Source organism: Coturnix japonica, chromosome 1 (genome assembly GCF_054131305.1).
Source record: "Coturnix japonica strain WE chromosome 1, WE-NBRP24, whole genome shotgun sequence".
Lineage (NCBI taxonomy): Eukaryota > Metazoa > Chordata > Aves > Galliformes > Phasianidae > Coturnix > Coturnix japonica.
The window spans coordinates 80,747,227-80,765,738 of record NC_140663.1 but is presented as its reverse complement, the minus strand read 5'-3'; the positions used below and the strand labels follow the sequence as shown (position 1 = coordinate 80,765,738).

Here is an 18,512-nt window from a genome sequence, read left to right as displayed (position 1 = left end):
TTGCTACACATATGATGAACAAAAAAAGCGTTTTAATAACAGCATAACAAATCAGGCAAAACCAAAAAGGTGTTCCGGGTAACTTTTTGTCTGTATCAGAGATTTAAGATTGGGGACTAGATATAAGATAAATATAATCACTGTTAGGGTACCAGGCATACAGAGTTCAACAATGTACTAAATTGTAATAAACAATGTAGTAAGCTCAATTCCATCTCTTATCCCTTGAACAGTTCTCTTCATATACTAACTTTTTGCAATTCCAGCCTTTCAGAAAGACTGGTCTTTTTCTGTGTCTGTAAAAATACCCATAAGTTTTCAATGACCTGCACTTAATCAAATGTGTACTTATTCTGATATTAGAGGCCAGCATATAGGAAGAAAGAATAGAAGGAATGTACTGTTAACTTATAGGAACGCTCAGTAATTAAAACAATTATTTGAAAGGTTTTGATAATACCTCTAATGAAGAGAGTCTGTTCATATTTTAATTATTTACTTATGTGAATCAGAGCAAAAAACAAGCTCTTTAATAAAACAAACCTGAGAGCAGCACTACCAGATGCACAATTACTCAACAATTACTACTCTCCAGCTTCACTCCATTCCTTCAGAAAGGAGTAGCAGCATCTCAGATGATACCCTCAGACTGGGCTTTCGATACTTGTGTGGAAGCTCCTATCAGCTTCCTACTTGATCAGCTGTGTGTTTTTTCCTCTTACTTTCTTTCACAGTGATGCAAAATATTATGGTATCTTCAGAAAATATCAGGTATTCAATTAAGTCCAAATCAACTGTTATTCCAAAGTTAGTTGTTATCATGCACTCAAACAGGAATCATTAAGTGATTTACATGCTTGCACATTATCACACTTAGACACATGCAACAAATACAGTTGTTAAATGCACAGATGTATAGAGAATGCAAAGCTCTCTAAGTAGACTTAGGATCAAAGTAGAGTTTACACGAGTGCTCCTGTTATATAAAACAAATGTTGACTGAGCATTTTTTAGCATCCATCATCACTGATATTCACAAATGGTACCATCAGAAAAAAAATCATAAGATTCAACTACACAACCAGAGATAAAAAAAACATCACACCAAGAAACTGGCTGTTTTTAACCTCTTAATCTTAGATCCAAACAACAGAAACTTTTATTTTGTATATTTTTTATTTAAGCCATAATCCAAAATACAAACATTTGATATGTACAAAAATAAGACATTTTCTAGACCTTAAAAAGGCAAAAACTTACTTCTAAGTGTGCAACTTCTGTGCAAAATCCTACCTATTATATACTCTTACATTTAGAGAACTCTATGCAAAATCTCCATCTCACAACATCTAGTCGCACACTAGACTGTAGGCAACATCTCAGAAAACTCATTCTAAACATCCCTGAATAGATTACAAAAAGAAGTCCTCACAGATAATAACCACAGTAATGTATTTTCCTGACTAATTCAGGGAAAAGTACATGCTAACAGGCAGCTTGCAAGACTGTCTATAGGTTCCCCCCCCGCACCCAGACCCCCCACGTAACTTGAGCAACACAGGCAGACTACATCTTCCTCAAGGATACTCTCACATCCTTCGTACTCTATTCAAATACAATTAAAAATTTTATTGATAACATCATCCTCCCCCTCGCCCCGCTGTTTCAAAGTCTTTGTAACAAATACAAAGAAGAAATAAAGTTTAAGTTCTGAATCCTGGTCTGTCAACATAATAGGAAGTTATCAGCTGCTAAGCATCATATTGAGCTAACAAATTTAGTGTAAGCATTACTTCAAGTTTTGAACCATCTGTAATGCATATTCAAAATATTTTCATATAAAGTTTTACTCAGTGATCTTTGTCTAATTATCAGGTCTCAGACACAGGTTTCAAGTTGAGAATTATTGTTCAGAACTTAAATGAACACGCTCATAAGACCATAAGAGCAAGTTTTCAGTGGTTCAGAAAAGCTACCAAACAGGATCTTTACCAACATCTTGCTCTGCCTCTCCTTTAGCTATCGACTTAAACGACACCATATGTGAAGGCTGCACCAAAATAATGCCTTCTATTTTATTATGTTGACCCATGACATTAGAGGCAGTGTTGGTGGTATAGCAGCAGAGGGGCAGTCTGACAAAATGACATCTGAGATGGAAGTTTGTATAAAGTAGAGGTCTGTCACTGAATTCCTCCATGCAGAAATAATGTCACCCACTGACATTCTCTGATGCTTTCTGAACATTTAGTGGAGACCAGTGGATGTGAGCACAGTGAGGTGGTGGGTGGTACATTTCTGCAGTGGCAACAACAACATGAAAGACAAGCCACATTCTAGACAGACATGCACAGCTGTCACACCATGAAATGAAGAGTGCCTCCATTAGCTCATCCATTAGCTCATCCATGCTAATTAGCTAATGGTGATGACTGCTGACAAGTGTTTTGTAGCTGAGAATTTGCTTTATCAAATAGTGTTGGTTCTGCTCTTTTTATCTGTCTTAAGTTTCCATGGAAATAAATAAGAAAAATTAGTTTCGGAGCAACTTACGCAAAACCAAGCTGCTTAATAAGAAAAGAATGAACATCCAGTTCCAGAACATGAACACCTAAGCCATCAGCTTCTAGCTGCTACCTGTAACAGACTAAATGTATTTACCTAACCCTATTGTAATTAGGGATGTCATTAACTTCCCTATAATGGAGATGAACACAAGTTTCATAAAACATTCTGCCTGCAGCACACTTAGCTATACCTATCAGCTTTCATTTCTATTGCTTCTACAATGGTGATTCTTCTGTCTTAAAAATTTCAAACACCTTTGAGAAAACAACACCAATATTACAGAAGCAATGTTTAATCTTTTACAACAGTTAGTTCAGGACGAGACATACCTTCTGTTCTATCTTAAAGTAATCTGACTGAAAATCATTTTTCTGTACTTATGTGCAAGTTTCTCCAATAAATCCCAGTCAGCATTGTGAAGTATTTTAAGACAGCAAGAATTAAAGAAGTCCCATGAGCTCATTTTGGCATTAATACAAATATACACTTAATTGCAGAATATTTATTTTACTTTGAAAGTTTTTTGTTTGTTTGTTTTCTTTAAGAAGATCCTGAGCAAGTTTTTTCAACCATTACCCACACTGATAAAAATTTACCTGGAATAATGTTAGAACTGGAAGCATCAGGACATTCAGCAGTTATTTCGTAGTACTGGCTAAGATTATATACTGGTGCTGAAAACTTAGACTACTAAAGCTCTCCCTATCTTGCTAAGATGTGAGAATGCCTCATGGCAGTAGTTTTACCACAAAGAGCATAAAATGTATTTATTGCCAAGCAAGAAGAAACTCTGCACTGAAAAATAAGGCTAAACAGTAATTTGTAGTTAAGATGCACTTAAACGCAAGACACTTTCAGATAGTTTTATCTGTCTACTAATCCTCGTCTGGCAAATAAATTTCATATAGACCTACCTGAAACTATAACAAAGTATATCAATTCACAGCCAAGATCCAAATAAAAAAGGGAAAAGCTTCTGATGTAAGGAAATTGCATCTATTTTTACAAGGTGAGAAGACACCTAATATGTAATAAAGCAGTAATTTAGAACTTGAGAGGTAGTTTAGTTGCTCATTTGACTTGGAGAGGTAGAGGCAGTGGAGAAACCAGTTGCTAAGGCTAGTCAAAATGGTAATTATCTCAAGTTTTCTAAGATGCAAAGGAATTGATTCACAGCCTGAGACTACTCATGTCACCAGGGATCCAATTCCCTTGACAGTATTTACCTCACTTATGTAAAAGTTAGTAATTTCAAAATACCCATTTAGAGGGAAAATATTCCCTGTGGAATCAAAAGGGCAGCACATTTTGTTGTCTGTCAACTAAATGAACTGTAAACTACACTTCTTAAGCCTATAAAGGATAAATAATAAAGCCAGATGGCTCTCTCCTCTTTTGGCAAGTTGGCATTGCACTACAAACTACAAAAATAGATACGAAATGCTAGAAACAAAATTCAGTCACAAATTTCATAAGGTTTACTTATACAGAGTTGCCATGCAATTTCTTCCCACAGGAAAAAAAAAAAAAGCAATTGTTTTAGAAATGGAAGCCAAAAAGATTTATTTGTCCTATGGTCAGTAAGTATGCAAGACCTCACATCCTAAAGTTAGTATCAGTATATATACATAATTATACATAGTGCTCCCTTGGATTAATGTAGACTCTTCCACATCCGGAGTCTTCAGGGTGTCTGCTGCTCCAATTTTTGTAGTATGTCTGCTGATAAACAGGGTACATATGCTGAAGACACTGCTGTTCCTGTAGCTCTTCAGCCTCGCAGATAAGTTGCCTTTCATTCACAGATTTCTAAGCACACACAGGAACTAATCAGTCTTATAGTTCATGTATAGAACCCACAGTACCTAATGTTGTTAGTTCTAATGAAAATGAAAAGAGTATGATCTCCAAAATAATCCTAAAAAATCCAGAAACATGAACTTAAGAACTCCAACCACTAAGAATGATAAATGGCAAATGTTAATAACTATTTAGTTAATGTCAAAATATCTGATTCAAAGGACATTATAAATTCTAACTCTAATCCAAAATGCAGAATTATGAAAGCATCTGTCAAGCAATCCTGTATTTTGTTATGTTTTCTCCCATCAAACAAGAACTTGGAAGCATTTATGCATTTGAATTAGTCAGCAAAACTAGGACATACAGGATATTAAACTGATACTGACCAATTCCACTGTGGGGATAGCAGATCCACATGCCCAATAATGACTGACTAGGATTGGCCAAATATTTTGTTTTTCCTACCAGGAAATATCTTCATACCCTTATTTTAAGAGACATGATGAAATCAAGGTTTTGATTAAGAATTCAAGCTATCTGAATATTTACCATGTGCTGCAAGTCCCCAGTATCTTTCTCTCCATACTGACTTTGCAAACCAAGATGCTCTTTCTGGAAAACAAAACAAAACAAAAACAACCCACCAAACAAAAAACAACAACAAAAAACAAGTTATAGTGGAAACAAGTCAAAACTCAATACTAGAATAGAACCATTTTACACAAAAACATTAGTCATCACAAAATGCATTCTGCATTGCAAAGCGTGTTAACTGATCACCTTTTAAAATACTACTTACCAACTTGTATCTATTGAGAAGCAAAGTGCTATTGTCAGTTTAGAAATGTTATTTTCCATGTATTTTATTTTTACTCTCAATACAAGTATGTTGAAGTGATTAAAAGGCTTTAATTCATCACATTGATCTTAAGATAGGTTAAAGTGAAATTCAAATATGGTAAAAGTTTCCACAGCTTTGGATAAATGAGTTTGACAATATGCAGAAGTACTTAAAAGAAAAGCAATTCAACTGTATACTAATGAAAGCTGAAGGAGACAACACATTTGTTTCTCAGTTTGATGAAACTAAGTAGAGCCTTCTCTTCAGATAAATACAAATTTCTAGTGGCAGTATCCAAAACAAATCAAAGTGCTTTTTGCCTTGTTGATTAAAGCAGAATAGATATATTTGTAGTTCACTCATCTACTTGCTCATCATCTATTTTGTTGATTAGTTTTCCTATTGGCAGTCCACACTACCTGTATCTTTTTCTATGATCTTATTCTGCAAAGCCTACACTTGTCCCTTAAAAAGTCTGTCGTCTTGTACTTGCCCTTGCTTAACTTCATGAAGTTGGCATGGGCCCACATCTCAAGCCTGCCCAGGTCCCTCTGGATAGCATCCCTTCTCTCTAGCCACAAGCAGCAGTAAGAACTTTCCTAACTCAAGTGTCCTCTGCTCAATTAAACCCACCAGTCCTTTGGAACATTGGTAATGTTGGGACACAAGAATACCCACAACTTTTCCACCTGACTGGGCCTGATTTGATCACTCCTCCTACTTTCAAAAGTGGCTTAAATCAGTTCTGCAGATGTGCCCTTCATTGGTTGAAGAACAGCATCACGACCAAGATCAATACAGTTTTTACAGAAAGCTTAATACTGAAGTTCCCAAACTCATTAGCACCACATATATATTACAGTAACAGAACAGTCTTAAAGCTTACACCAATCTACTGATCAAAGACTTGGACAATTACTATCCTATCCAACATTCTTCTCCAACATAACAAACAGTTATTGCTCCCTGTATCATATCGTATCTCATATACTTCATAACACAGCTCTTCCTGCATGTACTAGGGGCTTTGCCTCACTTTTGTTTTGATACTTTCAGATGCACCATACATAGCAAACTACTGTTACCAATAGAGTAAGCAAGCCTCATTGTAATTTAAGTGTATCTGCTAGCAGCCAGAGAACAAAAGTATCGATACAGTCACACAAGCAAAACAAATGCTGAAACAAAGATTTTACACCTGCCTGTTAGAATATTCAGTAGGCGATAAATAGCAATATCTTAAAGACTGAAGATGTAGCAATGATAGAAAATAATATTTTAGTAAGTTCCTATATGTTGTTATACTGCTTTTGAAACAGATGGTGAGTATTACTACTGCTGATACTGTAAGTAGGATATAATTGTGGTTTATATAACGTATGCACTACATATTAATGGCAAATAAAACCATAATGAAGTACATAAATACTCCATAACAAGCTAAGCTTAAAGTCATCTACACATCTAAAGAAAAAGCTAAATGTAGCTAGCTCATTATCTATAGTTAACAGTATATGGTTAACATGCATATACAGAGCAAATGAAAGTTATTGGTATCTTCTATTGTTAGAAAACCAGCACTACAGGCAGTGATATAGCATGCACTTGAAAATGAGCTAGAAAATTATGATAGAACTGAACATCCAGAGCTCCTCCAGACATTTGGTTCAAATACAATCACCTATATCTTGCCTGAACAGCTTAGTGGAGATGCTATTCAAAACCTGCTTGGACTACAAGCAATTTTCCTACAGTGGGCTATTTCTCTATTTGCAAGCTTTCCTAATACTTAAATACATTTCTGCAAATACATATTTTTTGTCTTAACCAACAGGTATAGAACAGATTTTTCCACTCTGTGTAATTCTTCGTCACTTCATAAAAGAAAAACCCCACCCTTCTATATTTCCTCTCAGAATGGTCAACCACTTTCTTCAGTCATTACTCATTTTGCTTCAAGCACAAATCATGCTAAACAACGCTCAAGTGCCTTGCATAACTTCTGATGTGCTCAGTGTTTAGAGGAGAAATTTGCTCACAACTCAGAAGTGAGACTAATGTTAGATTCAGCAGATATGAATGAATTTATCTGAACAACACAGCACAGATACAGCAAGAAACAAGAGGCATCTAAATTTTCTTGATGTCTCACCCAAGCTAAGCCTTATAACTTCTACCATTTGACTCATGATCCAATAGCAGCACTTCTCAATGAAATTGTTCCACCCCAATTCCAAAATTTAAACCCTACTCTACAAAGCTCAAGATGAACATTCATTCTACTCTTGCAGTCACTTTCTTTCTAAAGAGTCAACCCTCTATCAACCTCTGGGGTTGTTTTGGAAAAGACAATCATTATGTCTGCCAGCAGCCTTACTATGTTGTGTGAAGAAAACAAGTAAAGGGAGATTTCTTCATAGGAACACAACTAATTTGTCATTGAAAGCTAAGTGAACTGGCCAAATTTATTCAGAAAACAGATATCTCTGCACCTTATGACTACTTGCTTTAGTTCAAATCTATCACTACTCCATTTCACAGCTTTACCATTGCCTGGCCACCAGCAACTTCAAGGGGACCAAGTAGGCGAACAGCTGTAAAACATTACTGGAACTTGGAATAGGCTACGAGGCCAAAGGCAACTGAACTGTAGCTTGAGGTTATGTAGTCAGTGGCCTGAGAGAAAGAGAGAGAGGACTTGAAAAGTGAAACTTAGTGGACAACCAGAGTACAATCTTAGAAATTATAGGATTAAATGACAAAAAGAAAGTAAAAGCTGACAAAGATATGGTGCCTGTAATTATCTCCACAGGGCAATAGCAAATACATTGCATCGGGAGCAACAGAATCATTTAAAATAATCAAGGCTAACAAATAGCCACCACATCATATAAAGCTAATTTCTATAAAGGGGCTCATTTCAAAACTAAATACAAAGCCTATAACTGTGTACTGTTCATAAAAACCTACTTAGCTGGATACAGCTTCCTCTTCACAACTTCAGGTCAAACAGTTCACTGTTCCTAGCGCCTGTCTATGAGAGCTGCTCTGAAAGTGATGTCTCCTCCTTAATTTGGCCCATTGCACTAGAGGTGGGTGTTCACCACATGGCAGTAGACACTGAACCTTTCTGCCAATATTCTGTTATATGTTTTTGCAGTATGACAGATTGCAGCAGAGGGGCAGTCTAACCAAACTGCATCCGACATGGAAGTGCATATGAAGGAAAAGTGTGTCACTGAATTCCTCCATGCGGAAAAAAAACGGCACTCAGTGACATTCATTGACACTTACTGAACGTTGATGGTGTTCATACAGTGGATGTGAGCACTGTGAGGTGGAGGGTGGTACATTTCCACAGTGGCAATAATGGGTCACCTCTGCTAGTGAGTATTTTGACAGAAGAGGCACACAGGCTCTTGTTCATTGCTAGCAAAAATGCATAGCTAATAATGGTGCTGCCGATGTTGAAAGAACAGTATTTTGTAGCGAAGAACTTGCTCTATCAAGTAGTGTTACTGTGCTCTCTCTGTTGCAGTTTCCATGGCAATAAATAGGAGGCACTGTGTTCAGAGCAGGCTATGCACATACACAAGTTGAAAAGTATTCCCACGCAGTTGCTAGTTACAGCACCGAGAGAATACCTGGAAGACAGAGTTCTACTACTTTAGTAACAAATGCTTACTTGTCCTTTTTCTGTGCTTCACCTAATACATTGCACATGTTACATAGAACACATTTGCCCATATATTTAAGTCCAATGGAACCCTATTCTTTAAGCTCTATAGATTTAAAATATTACTAGAAGTAGAAAGCATTCAAACGTTACTCCATTTTCTCTTTTCCCTCTTGAGCTCTGGTTTACAAAAGTAAAACCTATAATGTCCTTCTAAGCAAGCAATTAAATTATCTATTATTTTCATGTTTAGCATAAACTATAGTACCATCACTTCTGATGATGAAAACTCACTATATTTCTTGCCAATTAAACTTTTCAGACCTTCATATCAATATCATCGTACTAATAACAGTAGACTCCAGATTCCCACCTCATTTAGCAACAACACTAGCAACTGTTACTCAGCATATAATCTAATCTATAATGCACAATATTCTTTTTATGCATTACTTGCAATAGAGGAAAGATTTTATTGGCAATTCATCTTTGGAAGGTTTAGTAGCTAGCAATCACTTGTAGACTCTCTTGAACAGAATTTCCAGTGCTATTGAGAACATCAATAACTGAGACTTCCATGTCAAACTACAGCTCTGGAATATTCAGACATTTTAAAAAACACAGGCCAATATCATTTGTAAAGCACCACTAAAAATTCAAGTGCTTGTCACAGTTAATGTAGAATCTTTTGTTGCTGATTTATATATTCAAGAAAAAAGGAGGAACTAGGTAACTGCAGACACTCAGAGTGATTTCACAATCTTTACTGAGAATCAAAAAAGCACACTCTGAGTTAATGACAACAAAGCAAAAATACCAAAATATTCCAACCACTCAAACCATAGTAGCTTATGAAAAAGGCAACTGTTACCAGCAAGAAAAGATTATGGTCAAGTCTTTTGTTAAGTCCACTATACATATCTGCTCCTCGTACAATAGTTTTTTCTAAATCAAACTATGTATATTTCCTTAACCACAGAATTTCAAACTTAACTTCTACTTCAGGAGTAGAAAAGCCTATCAAACACTATTAGAGACGCAAAAAGGATCTATCCACCAGCTCCCAAATCTTTGAAGACTCCATTAACACCAAGAATGTAAACATTTAGATATCACATATCTGTAGGGTAACCTTTCAATTATGAACAACCAGTCTCTGCATATTATCAGCAATGCAAATCCAAACTAAAGTAATGCAGCAAAGTTACCACTTTATTTACGTATAATCCTTTACTCACCTGAATCATAGTTTCTTTCTGTGGTAGAGAGAACGCTCTCTCCTCATGTGAAGATGGTTTGTGAGTGGGCGGAAGATCAATCCTGTATTAAAAGATCAAGGTATGACAGGATGACAAACCACATTTGTAAAGTCCTGCTGAATGGTCAGAAATGGCTTGTAAACAAAGTCTTGCATATAACCAGTTAAGAGCTTTCTCAGTGAAAACAAAAGGCTATTAACTTAAATGCCTAAGACTTCAAGTAAATATTCTTTAACTACAAAATCTACTAGAAACAGACATCAAACAATTATTTCTAATCACTTTAGAAGTTTCTCATCTGTAGGATAACATCTGATTTATCTTCCTAGGTCAAGAGATTCATGCACATTATTCTTCCTCAATAAGCATACAAAGATGAGGGACACTCATTTCCCATTTAATTCAAGTGTTAACTGTATACAGCATATGTGAAAAAAAACACAACAACTTAATTACAGATATTCACCACCACTGCCACTTTTTAATGCATGCTCCAAACCAGGTGTACGTATTAGCTATATGGACTAAATTCCTTCAGAATTTGTTTGCTTAGTTTTGTTTGTCCATATCACCTACCTGGACACTTTCCTGTGCTACCTACTGCACGGAACCTTGCTTTAGGAAAGGGTTTAGGACTAGATGATCTCCAGTGGTCCCTTCCAACCCACACAATTCTATGATATCAGGTATGAACCATGTGCCTGTATCATAAACTTAACAACTTATGTGCCAGGAAGCACATTAAGTCAGTTGTTTCTGAGCACACATACCTATAAGATGCTTGCTTCATTTCACATGCACAGCAAGATAAATCTTAATGGACCCCTACTTCTACAAAGCAAAAGCTTACTTTCATATTTGATCTACGGTAATGATAAACATGAAGTCTTATGTCCGTGGCAAGTCAAGATGGATCTGCCTTTACACTCTAGCTTAAACTCCAAGCAATAAAAAAAATATAAGAGAAAACAACTAAGATGAAGAATATGTAAATGAATATTTTCTATCTTTGAAGCAAATCCTTAACTTCTTCATTAAAAAAAGAAAAAAAAGCAAGTGATTTGTACAGGTGATTACCCTGAAAATACAGCCCTAAAGTCATGACCACTTACAGACCACAAGGAAGTTCAGTCATTTGAATTATAATATGAATTAAGTGTTTTCTATGCATTGCATTAAATTAAAAAAAAATCAGTACATACTTACACTTTGTCAAGATAGGATGGCCTTTTCTTTCTTGGGGTCAGCAGCACTGTCACAAAGATGGTAATGATAAAAAGAGCAAGGACTGCTCCAATCACAGCCCCTGCTACAGCAACAGAAGATGTCTGCTTAAATGGCATATCTGCAATGTGATAGCATAGATTACACTCTCATGAAGTTCACATACTTCCAATGCTCAAACAAGCTATTTCAGCGTTGCTGAGGAACGTCTCTTCTCTCCATCACCAAACAGAAAGCCTCTTCCTGTACTAGCATTCTTGTGATCCTTGCTCCAGCAGCCCATTTCAAAACTTGGTAAAATTAAGCAATCTCTTAAATGATAAATTCAAGCATTTTATATTACCTACACACTCCAATTTTAAATTTCAAGGCAAGATGAAGATAAATACTAAGTTTGTATTTACACAAACAAATGTATTAATTCAAAAAGCTAGAAAAACTATAATGTTATCGGTGATTTTTCTTCATATTCATTGAGTCTACGGAAAGGAAAAAGTGAAACATAAAATCAAGAAAGGATATACCATGAAAATCAGCTCAAAGTCTTATGTTTGGCTCACAATCAAAGCAACTCCTAGGACTACCTAGATTTCTCTACTACCTAAAGTTAAGAGAAACAACCATTTGTGCTAGTAAACTTAATAAGGGGGCTGAGTGAAGAACAGCAACTTTTTTCTTTAAAAAAAGAACATTTTTCATTCTACCACAGCAGTGCTACAACTTATGCTTAACAAACTGTCATACTGAATTAGCACATATCAGTCATTAAAGATCACTCATTTCACTACGCCAGGAATTCACTAAGCTGCAAAAAGACTCCTTAAAGTAAGCGCAAAACCTGTTAGCAAGCTCTGCTTCAACATTAGATTCAACATTCCCATCTTCCAGCAACTTATCAAAAAGTTGTGCCAACAGGAATTATTCAGGTCTGCTTCATTAAAACCACTACTTGTAAAATACTGGTGGCATACAGAAACAACTGTTCAGATCTACATCACAGAATCAGAAAGACAGAAGGAATTTGGAGTTAAATTTAACTCTACAGTTACATTTCTAATGCAACGTACTCCATTTATTTCCCTTCAGAAATGCTCACACATCCTTTCTCCAAACAATCCTCCTCGATATAGCCTCCTAGATGAGGAAACTCTAGGTGCCCTTTCAGCAGCCTAAATATGCAGGAACAAAACAACTATAGAAGTTGTTTTTATCAATTACTCTCCAGCTGTTCAAATGTCATTTTACACTGGACTGAAGCATCCCTTTTCTTATCCCTCAGTTTAAAAGAAAAAGCATATGAAAGACCTGGCAATAATAACCCCCTGGAACCACTTAAATTTTTAAGCAGCAGAAAAAAAACTGCATTAAACAGAACTAAGCTGTTGGTTTTGTTTTAATTTGTGAATTCATGACTTTATCCCTTAATTTTAACAATCTCATTACAGAAAAATCAGTGTAACGTAGTGCTTTACGTCTGCACTGCTTTTACTATACAGCTTTCCTAACACAAGCTTTATCTGCTGGTCAGACACCAGTGTATATACAAGAATCATATGTATGAGAACCTTAATTCCCGTCTTACCATAAAGAAAAAAAAAAAGGGGGGGGGGGGGGGGGGGGGGGGCACATCAGACAGTAGAAAGCTCAACTGCTGCATTTTAAATACCTTAAATTTAGATTACATTCAGTACCATCTTATTTAAGGAAGAGCTGCCAGAATTTAATACATAGCACTACGTTTAGTATAAGCTTAGATGAAAAATTCTGTTTTGGGTGTGAGAAAAGCACCCACCAATTCACTTCCATCCAGGAAACAAGACAATATCCAGGCAAGTGTCTCAGTACACAAAACGTGACGTGCAATTATTGCAGTGCTCACTTAATTTACTTTTTTGGACTGTTTTGGGCAGATAACAGATTTTCAATCTAGAAGAACAATAATAAACCCAGACTACTTTGCCAAGATAACAAGTCAGAGAGCACTTAAGATGTACATCATTCTTTGATCACCAAGAACTGTAAGTAGATGGCAGTGAAGTTACAACATGTAGTTAAAACAGAACTACAGCAGCTAAGAGGATGCTTTTATTTGTTGTGGTTCTTTTTTGAATTCTATGAATCCTAGACAGTGCACCTACAATGCTTGAAGTGCAGTTGTATGGAAAACAACTACCCCTTATTCCTAAGGTTCATAGTCTATAAGTAATTTCTAAAGAAATTCATTTTGAAAACTTAGAGTCTCTAAGAGGAGCTGCTAGAAAGCTGTTTCAACAGTCTAATCAGAACAGTTCCTTCTACCCAGCCTTTGGTTTTATGCTTTTTCACCTTGGCCTTTAAATACATCTGTCAAACTTTTTAAGCACTACCTATATTCGAGAATGTAACAAAAAGTTTATTCACACAACAGCCATTTATACTTACAATCAATTTTGTTTTCTTTAAACAGCAGACATAATATACAAAAACATTGCAACACTTGTAAGCCCTATACCTATTACCAGCTTCAACATCAAAACACTTCAACTTCTTAACCAATAGGAATTAAAGATTTTTTTTTCTTTAAAAAGCAAAAATGGCAGCAAAAAACTCCACAGAGAAAAGATAACCCATGTGGAGAAAATGTTTATGGTTATATTTCTTTTGTAACACCATCTTTTGAAGATGATATATCAAGTACTGTTATTTGAAGAGAGGTATAGTCTCTATTCCAGAAATAATTTGCATCAGAACCCTCAGCTGGAAACAAACCCTGAGTTTGCTCTCTAGCTACTGATACACAATATAATTTTCTAGTTCTTGAGACTTTGGTTAATCATGTATCAGTACTCCATTAATCCAAATGTGAACTTGAGTTGTTTAGGGAAGTTTCTCCATTTGAATTTCAAATAAAGTTGTTTTAGTATTATTATTTTTTGAAGACATGCAGTCATACGCAATCACAGTGTATTCTCTACAACACTCAAAACAGCTATTTTTGCAAAGCTCTAAATGCTTTAAACTCATGAGGATAGCGAAGTAATTCCAGCAAGAAACTCCACTCATGTAGTAGCTGCAAGCATGTGACCCATTTTGTTTCAAATTTAAGTATTTTTTTGCTTTTACATGTTTCAAATCCTAATAGACTTCTCAGTTTCATTTTCTTTCACGCTAGACATTTTAAAATGGCATTTCCACACCATTCCTTCTCATTCTGAATTCACTTTTTTATAATTCAAGCACACTTAAAACACTAAAAATGTTTGCAGTGAAAACAAATCCACTGCGGTACAAAGACTGCATACTTCTATCTTAATTCCTGTGTCTTATAGATTCTGTAACTGCATCATTGCATTGCACATTTTCACTATGTGAAGCAGCAGCACAGGTGTTCACTTCCCTAATAATTATCTGAAGTTCTAGGTACTCTCAACAAAGGAAGCGTTCAAACTTGCACAGAAGTAAAGTAAAACCACTGTTTTAGCTTCTGGTTGTGTAAACTCCAGCAAACATTTTGACACCTCTTAGCACACAATGTTTATTGGCATCCCAGAAAATATTCAAGTTTTCTTTCACCTCCAGCTTAGAAATTCGTTGGAGTTTTCTTAAGAGCAGTGTCCAGTTTAAATTTGAGATTACCATCTCAGAAAGGGTTCATTAAAATTGTACTCTGTACTTGCAAAAGGAGCCTGATGTTCAATAAAGAATTCTGACATCCTGACAAGTACAGGCTTAACAAAATACCACATTGAATGTATATTTACACATAAGCTTAAGATTTATAAATCAATGACTATACAAAAATAATTCTCTTATTCAAACAAGCCTTTTACTTAGTTTACAGTTCCTCCTCAAACCCTTGTTCATAAGTTACTTTCAGTGCAATGACTTCTTTAAGTACATAGTTACAAGAAGGCTCGTTAAAATGCTAAGAGGTATTCATTTTTGTGCAGAAAAAAAACCTAAAAATAAAGCTTTGATTCCACTGTAACCAGTAAATTATTTGTTATATAGAAGCATTAAGATTACCACAGATGGCAACTAGATTTGAGTAAATCACTTACTACATCTGCAAAATATGTAATGCCCCACAAAATTTTATTTGATCACTCTTACGTAAACCTTTTTTCTTTTTTTAAATCAGAGACCCAAGACAGCCACTTCATATACTTTCACAAATTTGACTGGTAGCTTTAATTTAGCTTTCTCTTTTTTAACCTCTGACAAAGCAGTATTATAAGCATCCCGCTTTCAAATTCAAATCTTAAACAGTAGTACAACATAGGGAAAAAAAGCAGCTCAAATACATTTCTCCCAAATTCAATATTTGCAGTTGTCAAATCACAATATAAAAACCTTCCAAAAAAAAAAAAAAAAAATCAGTTTCAAAAAGTTTATTCTTCTCCACATGTAAGTATAAACAATCTGAAAGTGATCAGCCAATGAAATGGTGGATACAAGTTTTGTTTTCAGTGGCTACTACACATACCACTCCCTCCGGGATATTACCGAGCCATCTATGTGAGAAACAAAGTCTTCTTCATTGTCATCGTAACAATCACCACCCATATACTTCATCCCCAATGTTCCACCTTCATAGTAATCCATCGGTCTTTCATAACGTTCCTGGTACCTGTTAATATTGTCTATATTGTTCCACTCTGGTTTTTCAGGGTCTTCTAAATAATCTTTAGATATTAAGCTGTTCATTGGATGCTTTATTTCTTTTTTTATACTGTCAGGGTAAGAATCCACATCATCTGACTGAAGAACATCTATTTGAGACTCTTTTTGCATATCTGATGGTGGAATGTAGTTCTTAGCAAAGTAGTCACCACGGAACGTCCGTCTTCTCCTATAGCAGATAATTCCAACCAGAACACTGACCAGTATGAGGAAGAGGGCCCCACCCACAGCACTACCGATGACAGTACCCCAAGTGTCTTCCTGCATTGCTGGCAAAGTTGATGATGGGAAATTTATTACTCTAGGTTCTGTTGCTAAACCTGTGATGCCATCAGTCGAAGGATGCCAGGGAACCGTGGGCAGTCGAGTGGTAGTAGTAGGAGGATCTAATGAAAACAGCAAAGAAGTAGACAAGACACAGAAAAGGCACAGAATGTCAATGCAAGCTAAATCAGTTAAGGGTTTATAAGAAAGCAAAAGTTGATGGGTATGTTCTACAAGAATAGTTTTTCATTCTCAAGTTCATATTACTATGAAGTCTTACACTTTCCACAAGCCTTGAACCACTTCAGTACATTTTGGTTTGATCTATGTTGCAGGATAGGAAATTTCCTTCTAGTGTGCCAAGAAAAATCATATTTAAGTAACTGTCTTGCACTAAATGTAAGCTGCTTTTCTACTCAGACGTTCACCATTCATGGTTCAGAATTAACCTCCCATGTGGAAGAATGCTGTCTACTATACAAAACCTTATCTCTTACCTTTTCAGACAGCAATTAGGAATACTCAAATTACTTATGCCATAGAATAAATTACTCCACAAACTCCCCCATCAAATATTATTCAGGGTACTAAGTATTATAAGAATGAAAAACTATAAGTTGTATATTCAGTCAGCAGCACATGAACTACTGATTTCAAGCTATTCTCTCCAAAATTATCTGTTGCATTAATACATCTCACTCAGCTTCACCTTTAGGGTTAGCAAAGGAAGCATAATTAAAAATTACACGTATTAATCTCAAAATAACACTACCACTGAGCAAGGAGCTTTCAGAACTTCAAGATAAAAACTAGGAGATTTGCAGTGAAAAGTGCTACCTCTCATTCCTCCTAGAATTGTTTTGAGAAGTTAAATTGTTTCTATATTCATTCAATAATAAAAAATTGATTTTCTGTCAGACTATGCAAGGAAACGAGATTGCCAGGCATTGAGTGCTTGTCCAGCATTAACTTTGTCCTTTGCTCTTTAAGTTTACTGGAGGAGATGTATGCAGCTGTACTGAGAACAAGGTTTCAAGTCTTGGGCTGTTGACACAAAGATGCTTCCTGAGATTATCCAAGTCAACTTCAAGGTGACATGCAATACCAGTTTCTACTTCAGCAGTGAAGTAAATAAAAATAAATTTGTCTCACCCAATGTAAGGTAGTTTTTTTTTTTTTTAAAGTAAAGTAACAAGTCCTAAATATATTATAGTAGGTTACATCTTTTAGAGAGAATATTGCACTGGCAGTCCAGTAGCCACATTATTTATAAGCCCAAAAGCAAGATTCATCGAACTACTAAAGTATTACAGAGGCACCCTAAAGTTACCACCACAGAAAATAAAATGGCTAGAACTGGAGATTTGTTAAGCGTCCAGTTACCTGACGAAACATAAGCTTAAGAATGCATGATCTGCAGTCTTACTATTTAGAGGTTGTCACACAATTCTTTCACATCAGACAGAATTGCCATACTGGTCATCATCATTGCATATTGCATTTCAGACCTCTTCTCACTTTAAGCTTGACATGTTAAGTTTTAAATAGATTTTCAGAGCAGATAATTATATTACCTGATTATGTAAAAGTGGTGATTTGTTAGGGAGGCATACATAAATGAAATTAATTTGACAGAAGACAGGAAATTGAACAAGGAAGATGCACTACCATAATGAACAAGAGGAATTCAGGTTGTGATTTTAGTTAAAATGGATTTAAAGTGAGTTTCATAACTTAACAAAGAAGAGATTAAGTAATCCAAATTGTTACCAGGGTTCCCACATCCTACAGTTCCACAGATCAAAAAGTTAAAATCAAACCTCTTCTTCTTGAATTTTTTAGATACGAGATTTGTTAGCTTAGTATACAATTTCAGACAGAACCAGCAATACTTACTTCCAGCATATATGTACATAGAAACATAAACTAACTTGTAATTCTTCATCTGTTTCCCTCTGATAATGAGATCTTAAATCTCATCCTGCACATTCACAAGTACATGCAACCTGGGAAGTTTAATTACCATGTGTAACTGTCACTGCTGATCCACACTATTATTAATATAAAAGATTTTTGTACATCTGTTAGATCTTATTCACTAGTTATCAAGTTGTTCAACTGCATTATCTACAAACCCTAGTTAGCATCTTGATCTTCAGATCACTACAGTTGTTGTAGCATTTGTTTATATGCATCCCTGGAGTGTATAATCATT

General features: G+C 35.6%; 1 protein-coding gene across 4 annotated transcripts in view; it reads right to left on the bottom strand.

Moving 5' to 3' along the window:
- Positions 1-1,157: 1,157 nt before the first annotated feature.
- The window catches only part of NECTIN3 (nectin cell adhesion molecule 3), a 54,729-nt gene continuing 37,374 nt past the window's right edge, over positions 1,158-18,512 (bottom strand). For 2 of the 4 annotated variants that reach the window (XM_015878165.3, XM_085546655.1), the window contains exons 6-9: positions 11,354-11,492; positions 10,127-10,208; positions 4,921-4,983; positions 1,158-4,377 (exon numbers count right to left, since the gene is read on the bottom strand). In XM_015878165.3, coding sequence (XP_015733651.2) covers positions 4,201-4,377; positions 4,921-4,983; positions 10,127-10,208; positions 11,354-11,492 — 461 coding nt within the window. In that variant the 3' untranslated portion in view covers positions 1,158-4,200. Of the gene's footprint in view, positions 4,378-4,920; positions 4,984-10,126; positions 10,209-11,353; positions 11,493-14,859; positions 16,420-18,512 lie in introns of those variants that run through there. The other 2 variants (XM_015878155.3, XM_085546651.1) reach the window with 1 other exon arrangement.